Source organism: Gnatocerus cornutus, chromosome 1 (genome assembly GCF_029298725.1).
Source record: "Gnatocerus cornutus isolate USDA-ARS CGAHR chromosome 1, icGnaCorn1.1, whole genome shotgun sequence".
Taxonomy (NCBI): Eukaryota; Metazoa; Arthropoda; class Insecta; order Coleoptera; family Tenebrionidae; genus Gnatocerus; species Gnatocerus cornutus.
In genome coordinates, this window is record NC_142233.1 from 28,170,900 (window position 1) to 28,185,260 (window position 14,361).

General features: G+C 36.6%; 1 protein-coding gene across 2 annotated transcripts in view; it reads right to left on the bottom strand.

Moving 5' to 3' along the window:
* The window catches only part of side-II (sidestep II transmembrane protein), a 217,551-nt gene that overhangs the window by 44,388 nt on the left and 158,802 nt on the right, over positions 1–14,361 (bottom strand). For both annotated transcript variants that reach the window (XM_088045132.1, XM_088045140.1), the window contains exon 4: positions 6,473–6,681. In XM_088045132.1, the coding sequence (XP_087901258.1) occupies positions 6,473–6,681 (209 nt within the window). The remainder of the gene's footprint in view (positions 1–6,472; positions 6,682–14,361) is intronic.

The window sequence follows — 14,361 nt, forward strand, 5'->3', positions numbered from 1 at the left end:
TGTAAACCCTGACAAAACCAGTCATGTAATCTTTACCAAGAGAAGAAAGGATCAATATACGGCCCCAACACTCTTTGGCAAGACACTAGAAGTTCAAACAGTGGTCAAGTATCTAGGCATCCACCTAGATTCTAGACTCACATGGAGAACTCATGTGCAAAACAAAATTGGAAAAGCTACAGCAGCCCTGTGGGCGTGCAGGAGGACTGTGGGGAAAACATGGGGAATTACTCCCAGAATATTGCATTGGCTGTACGCATGTGTAGTAAGGCCAATGATAGTCTATGGATCCATCGTCTGGTGGGGCGCGACGTCTAGGCTTTGGGCCAAAACTCTTTTGGCTAAAGCTCAAAGATTAGCGTGCCTTACTATAACAGGAGCGATGAAATCCACTCCCACATCGGCCATGGAAATACTGACGGGGCTTACTCCCCTTCACCTCAAAGTGAAGGAGTCAGCTGCGGCGGGATTCCTTAGGTTAAGGTGTACAGGGCAGTGGAAAAATACAACAATGGGCACAGGACATTGGGCTATCGCCCAACTTGTGACAAACATCAACCCCATCTTCAAGATGAGGGAAGATTGTATGGCTCCCATTATTGTGATCAATCACTCATATGAAGTGATAATACCTTCAAGAGAAGAATGGAGTGAAAGAACAAGAACCATAACTCAGGGGGGCTGGACCATCTGTTATGCAGATGGCTCGGTTTCACAAGAGGGCTCAGGCTCTGGAGCTGTTATTTGGGGCACGGATTTTGGTGTCTCAACATCACTGGGTAGATATAACAGTGTGTTTCAAACAGAAACCTTTGCTGTAATACAGTGTGTTACAGAATGTACTCAGAGAGCTATTGTTAATAAGCACATCTGCTTCTTTACTGACAGCCAAGAAGTTTTGAAAGCTCTGCAGTCATGCAGACATGCGTCAAGACTTGTCAGTGAATGTCATACAGCACTGCAAAATCTGGCAAGGCGCAACAAACAAATTGTGCTTTGCTGGATACCAGGACACACAGGGGTCGAAGGGAATGAAAGGGCTAACCGATTGGCCAAAAGAGGCTCTGCTAAGGGCTTCTTTGGACCGGAGCCGGCTCTTCCAATTCCGAAAACCCTCCAGAAAAACCTCTTGAAAGAGTGGATTGAATCACTCCACAGGGAGGAATGGCAAAAGCTTGAACTGCGACAGTCTGGGCTATTTATTGATGGACCAGACTTAAAACGCAGTGAAGAACTATTGAAACTCTGTAGGAAAGACCTCAGAATATTAGTGGGACTGTTCACAGGACACTGTCCCCTTAACAAACACATGCACACAATCGGTCTCAAGACTGACGACATGTGTAGAGCGTGTATGGAGGACACGGAAACTCCACTACACATATTATGCCTCTGTCCAAATTTTTCTGAACTGAGGAAGGAACATATGGATTTTCATATTTTGGAACCATCTGAGATTCGGGAAGCACCCATAAAGAGCATCCTGGCGTTTGCAAAGACAACAGGGCTCTTATAGGTCGCCCCGTAAACGAGGATTGCACACAATGGGTTAATAGACCTCAGCGTGCGGCTCTTAAAGGGTCTCCTCGGAAAAAAAAAAAAAAAAACTGTTTCCAGGATCTAAATATTTTATGGGAATTATACGTACAAACTAAAATCAGTACAACAAATTATTTTAATATAATTACGTTTAACCAAATAATCTGCTTATGACTTACAAATAATTAATTTTTGTGTTAGGTATATTTTTAACATATTATGAGCCAGTTTTAATTGAATTTTAATTGAATATACATACCTAATATAATAGTGCAATTAATTTGACGATTGCTGACATTTTGATTGGTAGAAAAACGATCACGTGCTACTTTAACATGATGTTAAGAATTTAATCAAATTTAATTTAGCTTTTGTAAACTGGCCCTATAAATATTATACCCATATATTTTTTAAAATAAATTATCTTTAATTAATACTCTCCACACAAATTGAACAAAATTGGCCGACTTCTAGGAGAAAATGTTCACATGCAAAATACGTTTGATCCATTCTCAAAATTGTAATAATCAAAAAAAGATTTTCTAAGCGAAATGTTTATGTAAAAAGACCGTTTAGAGATTGGCCAAGAAAGAAAACCAGTAAAACGAAGCAACACTAACCTCCAATATTTTTTCACGTGTCATTTCGAGTTCGAGAAATGCATCACGCAAATCACGCGTGAAAGACGAGACTAGGATTCAGTTTTGCCAACAATGATTATGCGCTATGATTGCCGTTTCCAGCGCTCCCAACACAAAAGTCACGTGATCTATGCGAAAAAACAAAGATGTGATTTTCGTAAAATTCTTGTAAAGATATTCTCGAAAACGGGGTCGATGCACACCTTTCTTCAGCCTTTCTGGGACGACAAATTGAACAGAAAAGATTTTGTCGACGAAGAATTAGAAAAAATGCAATCGGTCGCAATGTTGCTTTCGACGGCACGCCGAGATTCACGTCGCGTCGACCGCATATAAGCGGGTTGTCGAAGAATTATTTTGAATTTCAAACCGACGACGAAATCTCTCTAAAATCCATTGGCTAACAGAATTTAGTACAATTCAAAGTGTTAATACTTGTATATTAATCGGAGCACTAAAATGTGTCATTACAACGAATGAACGTAATGAAAATTCGATTTGGATATGTCTCTTGAAATGTGATTTTCCTTTATATAGTAAACGTTTTGGTGTTAATTTTGATTTCAGATAAAAAATCTCTTGCATTGAGAATATAATCGGATTAGAGATTTCATCCATCATTTAGCCTGGATGAAAATCGTCATAAATTTAATTATTACCTGTCAGAAAGTTGAAGTGTTGGTTAATTGCTTATTTCAGAAATCAATAAAATATTTCACGCTTCGACGGATATTCTGAGCAAGCCTTATTGTTAACCAAATACGAGCTGGCTACAAATTTCAGCACAACACATTCACGGAGGTGCAGTCAGAATATTATTCACGACAGAAAAAAACTAATTACAGAAATTCGTCTTGAATTTGATAACTCTCTTTGTTATTACTTTATTACGTGAATAATTTCGTATGTAATTCCGAGAGACAAATAAATTCCGGCAATGTAAGTTTTATGCAAATTTGTGTTGTAAAACTGCCGCATCACCGGTGCCACAATATAAGCTCCTTCGTAAAGGCGAACGAAAATAGTTGTGTGCAGTATGCTGTTATAAAGTCATATGAAAATGATTATTTTATACGCAAGTTCATTTTCTGCAAATAAATCGATCTTCTCGTCAGACGACGTTAGTAAAATTTTCTACCCTTTCTGGTAGCAATTTAAATACAATTAATTTAAAAACACCCCTTCTCAGATCTTGGCACTTTACGCAATTACTTCGTAATTTATTACGTAATCAACAAACAACTCACTTCACACATTCTTACGCATTTATTACCTCCATTTCACGTGTTTTGTTTTATTACTTACCACAGACGTATAAATCAAGTTTAGACGTACGGTGATTTGTATCTGGCTATAATTATGTCTTACCGAACAGAAATTGAAGTAATATAAGGGGTCATAAAATAAAAATTGAATATGTGATTTTTCAAGCAGATCAAGATTAGTATTAATGGTGGTGTAGTTGCAATAACTGTCATGAATACTAAGTTTGCAGCGGTAAAGAAAATCCAATGCTGAAACATTTCATGGAAGCTGCCATGATTCCGTTAATGACGCAGGCTTAAGAACTCCAACTTTGAATTATAAAAAGAAGTAGATAATTAGTGTAATTGTACACTGAGTTATAAACAAAATCCATCTCTGCCCACTAAGACCTTCGGACAGAACAAAGCAACCCATCTGTTATTACAAGAATTAAAATTTAATTAGTTCAATGCAATCGCCAATTCCCGAGATTAATATCCAATTTCATACCCTCGCATTCTGAATGCACTCAGCTTTAAGTAAATTATTGTTGAAATATCTAATAAAAATCTCCCGTTACGTTTTTGCAACGCTAAATACCTCCAGATAGAACTCGCGAAATTAAATTTATTTCCGAGCTGCACCAGAGAATGAAATTTGATAGCAAGTGATTTTGTAACAGTAAAAAGTGTATATTTTAAAAGCAACTTTTATTAATTCGTAAACTAGGCTCCGGCACCTCGAAACTATCGCTATAAATCTATTGATTTATTAGCATTCCTTGGGACTCATAAATATTTTATGAAGACGGTGCAAGACAAATTACACCGTGCAGTTCGGTGCAGATTTCCCGTCAGAAAATTATTTTCTCGAGCTGACGGCGGCGAGAAATGACAGGTGTAATTCACACGGTATTAGCAAAGTTATGAAATTAAATTAAAAGAAAATTGATGGAGTATCGATAAGTAGAACTGCCTTGATAGAATTCGTCTGATTAAATTGAACTCGGTGAAACAAAAAGTGTTTAATTCCAACTATCCTTTAAAAAGGCACAATTTCGATCTTAAATTCTGAATAGGTTATAAATGGGGTGAACTTATCTGTTAGAAAATTGGATTCGATACGCGGATTATTTGAAGAAAAGATGGAAAGGGTTTTGAAGCAAGATCTCAAATCCGTTAAGGCTGAAGCTGAATCATATAATGAACTCCTTATTGATTTCTCTGTAATCTCCCAGCAGATGGGTATTCCCATTATTCTAGTTACGGAAATTCTATTAAATAAAAATATGTATTCCTTTTCGAGGGAATCTTGAATGGTTGCACGAAAAGCGTGTCCTTTTATCAGTACAAACTCAGACGTCTCGTTCGAGAAAAAACCGTTCGAGTTATTTTCGTCATATACGGGATAAAATATTACATTTTTCACTTTTAAATAATGTAGAGCGTAGCAGCTGATTCGCTTGATTATCCTTTCAGGAGTCGCAGGATTCCTGCTGCGGTCGTAAGGGTCAAACTGTCGAGTAGAGCACCATCTGGTCCAGCATTGCGCTAAGCTATACGTAATTAAACATATCTGTCAGACATTAAAACACTGCATGGTTGAGAGATTTGACATGAGAGTGTATGAGAAATTCGTTATGAAAACGAGTGGATCTATTCCCGATGCATTTGCTGGAAGTGAGTATGTCTAGCTTTAGTTAATCCGATTATGCAGTGTATGTTGTAGCTGATGCAGAGTATTTATCAGGCTATCGCTTGTAATTTGGCCTTATACATTATTGCAAATCTAGAACATGCACAAATGGTAGCATTTTGTCAAACGATTTGTTATCGATGAGGCATATTAATAAGGTAAAAGCAAATTTGGGATTTGAATTGTACGTCCATTACTCACAGAAATTACTCACAGCGTGGAGTGAATTATAAAATACTGTTACACAAAGATTGCAAGAGATTGTACTCACGGAAATATTTCTATATTCGTAACGCAAACGCTTAATTAGTTTCACAGCTTCAAGTAGTACAATGATGTGGTGCAAATTGCCGTGCGTGTAATTTTCTGAAAATTTAGTAAACCTGGTACACATTAACATAATGTTGGACGCGTGCACGAACCAAAACAGTTGTACTCTTAATTTTAATTGAAGAAGAAACGTTTTGATAACCTGTTTTGGATGCAATTTTTCCTCCTCGAAAAAGTCATAAAGAGTTCACTTCCTGGCCATTTCCACCAAAATGGAATTTGCTTATATGATGTCATAAAAGTAAACTTGCAAATTTACATAGATAATGACCACATTTCACGTTATATTTACGAGATTAACCGAAATTAGTTTTTATAGTTCCACAAACGACGACGAAAATTGTTAAGTACGTAATTTTGCGTAAATGTTCCAGCACTCATCGACACAACAGTTAACCCGGAAAACATCAACGTAATAGTGACGTAGAGTCCGGAAGTTTAGCGGGGTAATACAAATGGTAATTTTTACTCCGGAAGATCGTAGTCGCATCGATTCGCTAAAAGACCTCCAAATTGTTTCGACCTTTAATGCTCTAATCGGTTTGTATTTCAGACGAATATTTAAATTGTCACCGAAAATACGGAGTTTCTCGCCTTTTAAGAATCCCCAGAGGCAACCTATATTGAGTAAGTCATCGTGACATTATGTGTCCCACTCTGCTACTTTACACGTTGGCTTCTAGGAAAGACATTAAGGCGATTTTCCGCGATGAGTTGTGGCGGTTTTTGGACCGAACTGAACGAGAAATGGCCGAAGTTATAAGCTGCAAAAATATCTCATATCATGTAAACGCTGAGTTATAGAAATTTGTCCCAATTGACGATACACTCATTCTTGAGCTTCCTAAGAGCAAATTTTCCGAGTTCCGGAGCTCCCCCCAAGGTTGTTGCCCCGATAATAGCAATAATTACTCAAGAAGATGGCGGGAGCAGGTGTTGGTAGACTTTTCCCTCCTCTGCGTGGTTGTCCTTATCAATCAAGATAATGTACATGAGAAGAAGCTTTGTTCGCACACACTTACCAATAACGGTGAGGTTATAACGGAAACTGCGGGTCTGTGCATTGCGGAAGTCCACTCTGCACCGATAGACGCCCTCGTCGTGACGCCGGATGTCGTCGATGACGAGCTGTGCTGGTTCAGACACTGTCCGGAAGTAGGCTCGAGTACCGAACAGATCCGGTGCGGACCAGTGACTCGCTCTCGAAAGAGGTTTCCCTCGGACGTCGAAGCTGGAAGCAGAATAAGCGCGTTGTTATTGAAATTTGTTCAAAAATCATGAAAATTGTAAATCCAATTGGAGCAAAATTATAGCGAAAATTATTTATTAAACCGTTGGCGTCGGCGTCCTTTTGTACAACCAATATTGAGATTCGATGTTCATTAATTAATTAATGAATGGAAATTTGATGAAAATTAAATGGGCAATGATTAAATAATACGAATAATTTGTTAGTTTCGTGCATAGATTCGAATATAGTAAAAATTTTACATAAGTGTGGACGTTCATTGATTCCTCTTTTGTTACTTCTTTCTTAATCATGTTAACCTCGCCGTTGACGTTCCGTGTGAAACGAGCAAAGCGGCATGTGTCGGACGACAGGTGACAGATGGAGTGCCGGTCCGCGTAATGGTTCTCCTTAACCTTTAACGTACAATGCGGTCGGAAACTTAGTTACCAGCAGAAGCGCCCATGTCTCAGATTTACCACCTCTTTTTACATCTTGTGCTTAAGACACGACACGAGGTAATATTGTGTGAATAACCTGTTGGTACCAACTTCATCCGCAACTTCTAATAACAATAACAGTAAAGCGAAGTAGAGAAAACAAGTTGATACTGCGAAAAAGATGAGCAATTGGGTGACAAGAATGGAACGGAACGAAACGAGGAGATAACACGATAACTCCGTGAGGCAATGGGCTATGTTGGGAGTTTTGGAAAATTGAATGATGGAGTAAAAGAAATTTATTATTAATGAGGTTGGAGGGATTATGAGGTTTATTGCGTTATATTGGAAGTTCGCCGAGTCGAGCAGGTATTAATAAAACATGGTCGCTTGGGTAACTGAACATCAATTTTTCAGCGGAATTTTACAAAAGCTTGAACCTAGACATTGTTGCACCAAAAAAAGATTTTCTAGCAATTTAGTTTTTTACTTGATCGACGCGCCCACCATTTCTAATGCTTTAGATGGAATTAATAAGTTGTAGCAGAAACCGTCTACAACTAGTTTGTCATATCAGCTTATTATAAAAGCTAAAAGGAAATTGTTTGCAGGAAAATGTATAATATCTTAGAATCTTAAACTTTCCATTTACATAATCATTGCATAAATCATGAAAGCTTGTTTCTGGGCCGCTCCGCTTTGATCTGGCAAATAACAATGCAGATAAGAAGCAAAGAAAAAATAAATCGGTAATGCACAATTATTAATGAGGTAATTACAGATAACCCAAAAACAAGTAATTTTGACACTCAACGTGTCAATTCGGAAGTAATTACCTTCAACATAAATGCAACCTTTCGTGTTGCAGCTCTTAAGGAAAGTTACTAGGAAACTCACTTTATTCCATTATGAATGTGTAAGTCAGTAATTACCACGTGCCACCTATAAATTGACTTGTAAATGTATATTATAATAATAATTGCACGTCTTGAAACGAAAGACCTGCGACAATATCAGCAAGCCACAGTTCCGACGTCTCGTGAAAAATAAATTGCAAGCAAAGAAAAACTGTGGAAATAGAAAATATCAAAAGTAACCAACTGATAATGGCAATATCAAGCTCGCAATTGATTCCAGCTTGTTGACATCGCTATTGTTCAGCGATTCGGTAATGCGCCGTCAATACAGAGAAGTATTTTATGGGAACCTCTGACAAGTATTGTTAATATTTATGAACCATTTCGTGATTACATTCGTTGAACTGGTTAATGTGATTTATATTAGATCGCAATTATCATATCATACCATGCGTTCGATGCATAAATCTATTAGTGGATATTTACAATCGGGGTTTTATATGTGCCACGACGTATATTTGATTGCTATGGTAAACGCATTTTCCGATTCAATATACAGCGCAATATCAGAAATGTGGCCATTTACCTCGAAAGCACAACACCAGTCCGGTCGTTTACGATAAATGTCTTTCTGTAACGTCGCACTCAACTTTCTACATACGTCATACCTTATATGTCAGCGAGACGTATTTTCATATTCAGGGAGACTTTCCAATTCCGAGAAGCATTTCTTTATTATTCATGTTAATATCTGACATTTAAGGATACAAAACCCATCGCATGTCTCATTCCTTTCCAATATTTTTTCATTCTTATCGCTAGTTCGGTTGCATCTTAACGAGCTAGATCCAGAAACGAAAAAGAAATACAAATAAATAAATCCGCTTAAATGCTATCGAAAACTGCCAAGATCCCAGCTCGAGCCGAGCCGAAATAAACATTCTATGACGATTTTTTCAACGACTGGTATAAAGTTGCATCATCTGCATAACTGGATTAGAAATTTTAAATTGTATTTTAAATTTTTTGACGGCGCTTTTAAAATTACATAACAATAAGCAGATGAGAATGTTGCATTGTCATCGAAAATGTATAAAATACGTGATCATGTCAAAATCAATAATTGATATAAAAATTACATTACTAAAATATGTTTGATAATAAAAACATAACAATTATTGAAAAAGCAGTATTAAAAAATCAGGTACAGTACTCTCGCGAAAAGACCATAGCGAAAGCTCGCTCACATGTAGCATAGCCGGCGTCTTTTCGACGCTTGCTGTATCAATAACTGTAGTCTGGTTCAAAATGCAAAAAAAAAGTTCAAAGCGAGGTGAAAATGGCGGTTCTCAAGAAGTCAGCAAATCTTGTCTAGTTTCTATTAGCAGGCTTAAAGTTGACAAGTTTATTTGCATTTTTGCGCCGAAATAAAACGTACGGAGTGTTTATTATTAAATCGTGGTAAAAGCTGGGTCGGTGCGACTTTTTCATTTCGAAGCATGTGCTGTTAAATTTTGCGTCGTGTGCATGCAAGCAGTAAACCGCAAGTTCTGTTATAAATTAGCACTTTAGGCTGCTAAATGAAAACCGCTTTCCCGCTTTTCCTCCCGATGTAACTCTAAACGTGCTTTTCAGTTTCTTAGGCAACCTGAATTGGAAAAACTCCGAACAAACAAATTTAATGCAAAATTAGACCTGAATTTACCACCGCCCCTATCTTGGAAATCATTGAAATAAACCTCGTATCGCATCTATATTGTTTGCGGAATGAGTCGGATTCCACTTAAAACAGGCGATATATTTCGTTCTAGTGCCATTGTTGTTTTCGTTGATATGCAAGGCACAATTTGCATTTTCTTAACGGATACAGCCGGCACGAAATTGCATCGCATGATCGCCTCTCACTGTTTCACTCCTTGTTCCTGCCACTTTATCTCGGATACATCCGTAAGATAAGGAATTACAGTCCGGAGAATAGATTCCATGGATATACCGGGCAAGAAATATCGCCTACCCGCAGGACATCTGCACACACGTCGTTTAACCTTCTCTCAGATTGAACCCGTTTGCAAAAAACGGATTTGGAACATTGCTGAAACTATTATTTTTGACAGGATGCGTCATGGTCAACAAAAGTTGTGGTGAAATGGCACGGTCTGTGGTTACAAATATGTCAGGAGAATTTTACTAAATGAGAGTTTTACGATTTTTATTTTTGAAACCCTTTTATCTAAAATAGACGTTGAATGCTTTTTACTCCATAAAAGAATAAGAGAAACCACAAGATTGCATTAACATTTAAAGAAAAACTTAGGAAGTTGCAGGGATATCTGAGCCCTCCAACTTTTGTTTCAAAAACTACAAAAATTATAATGGGATTAAAACTCTGGGAAAGTCAGAAAAACAAAATTAAGACTCTAATTAAACGTTAAAGCTTCTTTTTTTAATTATTGATTGTGCTCATATTTAAAATTGTGAAAACCTCTGTGTAAGTCCGTTGAAATTTAGGTCAAACAGAAAATATTCATTAAAGCACTTTGTTATTCTGTGGAGTTGAACGCGAGCGAAACAAAACTGCCCACATAATGAAAATAACTTTTAGCAATTTAACGCAAAATCACTAATTAAACATATTTGTTAAATAGGATAGTTTCCCCTGTAATATATTTTTTTGGCTCTTGAATATTGTAAATCACACTTGGCAACGCTACTCTTGCGCAACCAGTGCGGAAAAGCTGCATAAGTGCGGCAAAAAAATCAGATTCCACTAGTCGCTCGGGCCATTTAGAAGAAAAGCAACCTCTACCTCAACAAAGATTATAAACCAAAGTATTATTTTTACAAGTTGTTCGTAATTTAAGATGATTTATAAGCAAAGAGCTTTTCAGAAATCTCGCACTATAAAACTATAAATATTCAACGTCACTCCAGCAAATTTGGTTCAGGCGGCATCGGCTGCAGAGACGTAAAATCCTCAAAGAAAATTGTTGGATTAAATAATCTTGGTGTTGACAAGAATTATCAAAAATACAATTTATTCCCAAACACCAAATTCCGTCGAAAAATGCCGACGCGCGTTTGGATAGCAATGCTGCATCATTAGAGCGATGATTAAACTGATATGGTAGCATTGCTATCGAAACGCGCTTCTGTATTTTTTGACAAAATTTGGTGTTTGGGAATAAGTTGTATTTTTGATAACGTAAAATCCTACTTACAGTTGAATGTATATTTCGTCTTTATCTCATGAACACCTTAGTTACAATTACATACAGGGTCCGGCAACACTTGTGTCCACCCCCAAAATCGTCTTTAATTTTAAAGATAAAATTTTGAAAATTTGCATGCGGTCACAGTTGACAAAGCTCTAGAAGCTGACGCAAAAATTTGTTTTGTATCACTGATAGTTTTGGCGTCGCGACGCCTTAAAAATGTAATTTTTAGTTAGTTGTGAGGGTTTGTGATATCAACCTCTAACTTAATTTTTTTTCAATATAAATGTGTAAAAAATATCTCAGTTGTTATTTTAGATTCAATGCAAATTGTCTTCAAAATTTGAGAAAAAAATGCGGTTTTATCAAGTTAGTTTCCAATTTCATTACGTCAAAATTGGGAACTACGTTTACACCCATCTGTCAACATCTTGTGTCACAAATGACATCTATCCTTTGGCTCGCTTTAGATTGTAACAAAAGTCTTAATTGGTGAAATTGTCACTTTGTGGATGTAAATTAACGATTTCAGGTGTCCATAAAGTGCAACATGCCCGTGTTAATCAAAATTAACCTTTATAAGAGTGAATGAAGTGACTTGTGAAATTTTGGTGTAAACGTAGTTTGCCGCTGCGCTGTCAGAATTTTGAAAACTAACTTGATAAAACAGCGTTTTTTTCGCAAATTTTAAACACTATTTGCATTAGATTTAAAATAAAAACTCAGATATTTGTATCACAGTTATGTTGAAAAAAAAAATGAAATCGCGAATATTTCCGCAAGAACTCAAAAATCGCTAAAAATTATACTTCTTAAGCGTCGCGACGTCAACCAAACCGTGATAAAAAACAAATTTTTGCGTCAGCTTCTAGACCTTTGTCAACTATGAGCGTATGCAAATTTTCAAAATTGTAACTTTAAAATTAAAGACGATTTTGGGGGTGGACACAAGTGTTGCCGGACCCTGTATATTCATGGTTTTCAATTTTTCAAATTGCTTCTTTTCCAAACAATGCGACACGAGCTTGATGTAAAACTCCTAGATTTCGTTCAGACAGGAACTCAATTTTCCATTCCGAGAAACCAAAGAATAAACGTTGTGAAGGTGCGCCTATTAAGTGCCTTCCGAAAAATACAATGGCGAATTTCAACCCAACCAACCTCGCCCCGTCGGTGTTAATTCTTGTTTAAAAGTAAGTCACCGGAAGATTACTAAACTTAAATTGTACGCTTCAGTTTGATCAACTCGGTATTGAACTCCGGAAATTAAATATGCCAACTTTTAAATAATACAAAACTCGGCAGTTCGGCGTGAAATTATTCTGACGGACCTAAAAAACAACAAAAGCAAACAAGCACGCTCGTGAATAAAATTATTTAGGGATGTTTTAAAACGAAGATGAATTTTAAATAAGCTGTGGCATTTATTTTACGCATGACGCGTACAAATGAAAATTAAAAGTGTGAAATTTTTAAATGGGGTAGAACGGGAATTAATGGTGTCAATTCCAAACAAAATAAACAATATTCGTTAGATGTTTAACAAATAATGGGGGCTAAATTGCAAAGTATTATTTCAAAACAATGGTCACCGGTGTTGACAGAGGAGAAATCGTATTATTGTTATTGAGCGGTTTTTTGTAAATGTGTGTCAAAGGGGAGTACACATGTATTTATTCAACGGGTTCGACAAAAACAACGCGAAATTTGCTTGTCCTAACGGTTAATACAGTCAGATTTAGAGTTACTGTACGGAGTGTCAAAGATAAAATAAAATCTCTCGCAATTCTGCACCAGTAATAATCTCTTGGATTAATATTTTGATAGTAAAATCGAAAACAAACTCTCCGGTTCGTGTTTGTCTATTTTGTTTCCTCTCTGAGCTACGGGTATTTTAATCTGCTCCAACGATCAAATATTGCGGAATTTCAAAGAGTTTTCCTGAAAGTGTAGTTATTGCGCCTACTATTTCGGCGTCAATATGTCTAGTCGTTAGGAGTTAGCAACAGCGGATGTAGCACTAGAACCACTGGTTATTCTGTTTTACAGTAATAAAATTAAACATTTATGGTGATTTGGCACGAACAGTGTCAAACATAAAGTGGTGCCGCCCGTTCCCGTGATTTGATATTCACATGTTATCGCACGTGTATCGTATTGTAGATTATCACCATTTGACCAATGCCCCCGAGAGATATCCAAAATGTTTAGTTCATCAAATATTGGGTCTTTTGGGAGGAGGATGAGAGTTAGTGTTGGTAAATTGGTAGTGTCTAATTTATAAGGTGAGCAGATTACCTACGGTTATAAATTTCAGGCGAGAACAATAGAAGTATAAACAATAAAAAATTCTACTGCTCGGCATTATGTGGTCTGACCGAACTGTGAAATTAAATTTCTCTTGTACAACTAGATAAAAAAAAGCGTTTTTTAGCCTGTCTATATTAAACTAAATATTTAGTGGGGAAGGAAACAAACGTCATGTATGCGTTAAAAATAATAATAAAAAAATAGTATAGTATAAACCACGAAAGAGAAAACTTTTCTGGCCCTCGCTTTCTATTTTCCCTCGATCTTCCGGATCTAGAGAAATTTTAACGCTGAGGCTAAAAAGTGTTTCTGTTTCTTTGTTAACATATAATTAAATACAAAAAGAATTTTTTTTATATTTTTGACTGTCAAAAGTAAAAATTGTTTGAAGTTTAAAATTGGTGGATGCGCCGGCTTCACTTAAAAATTTTGTAAAAAACATTTGAGTATTGACAATTAACTTGATGGACTTGGTTGCCATTAGCAGAGAGACACTTCAATAATAACGCGCGGGTCAGAAAAGTGTTTGCTTTCCCTTGGTATACGGGCTCCGGCAACACTTGTGTCCACCCCTAAAATCGTCTTTAATTTTAAAGATAAAATTTTGGAAATTTGCATACGCTCATAGTTGACAAAGCTCTAGAAGTTGACGCAAAAATTTGTTTATTATCACGGTTTGGTTGGCGTCGCGACGCCTAAGAAGTATAATTTTTATCGATTCTTGAATTTTTGCAGAAATATTCGCGAATTAAAATTTTTTTCAACATAACTGTCATACAAATATCTGAGTTTGTATTTTAAATCTAATGCAAATTGTGTTTAAAATATGCGAAAAAAACGCTGTTTTATCAAGTTAGTTTTCAA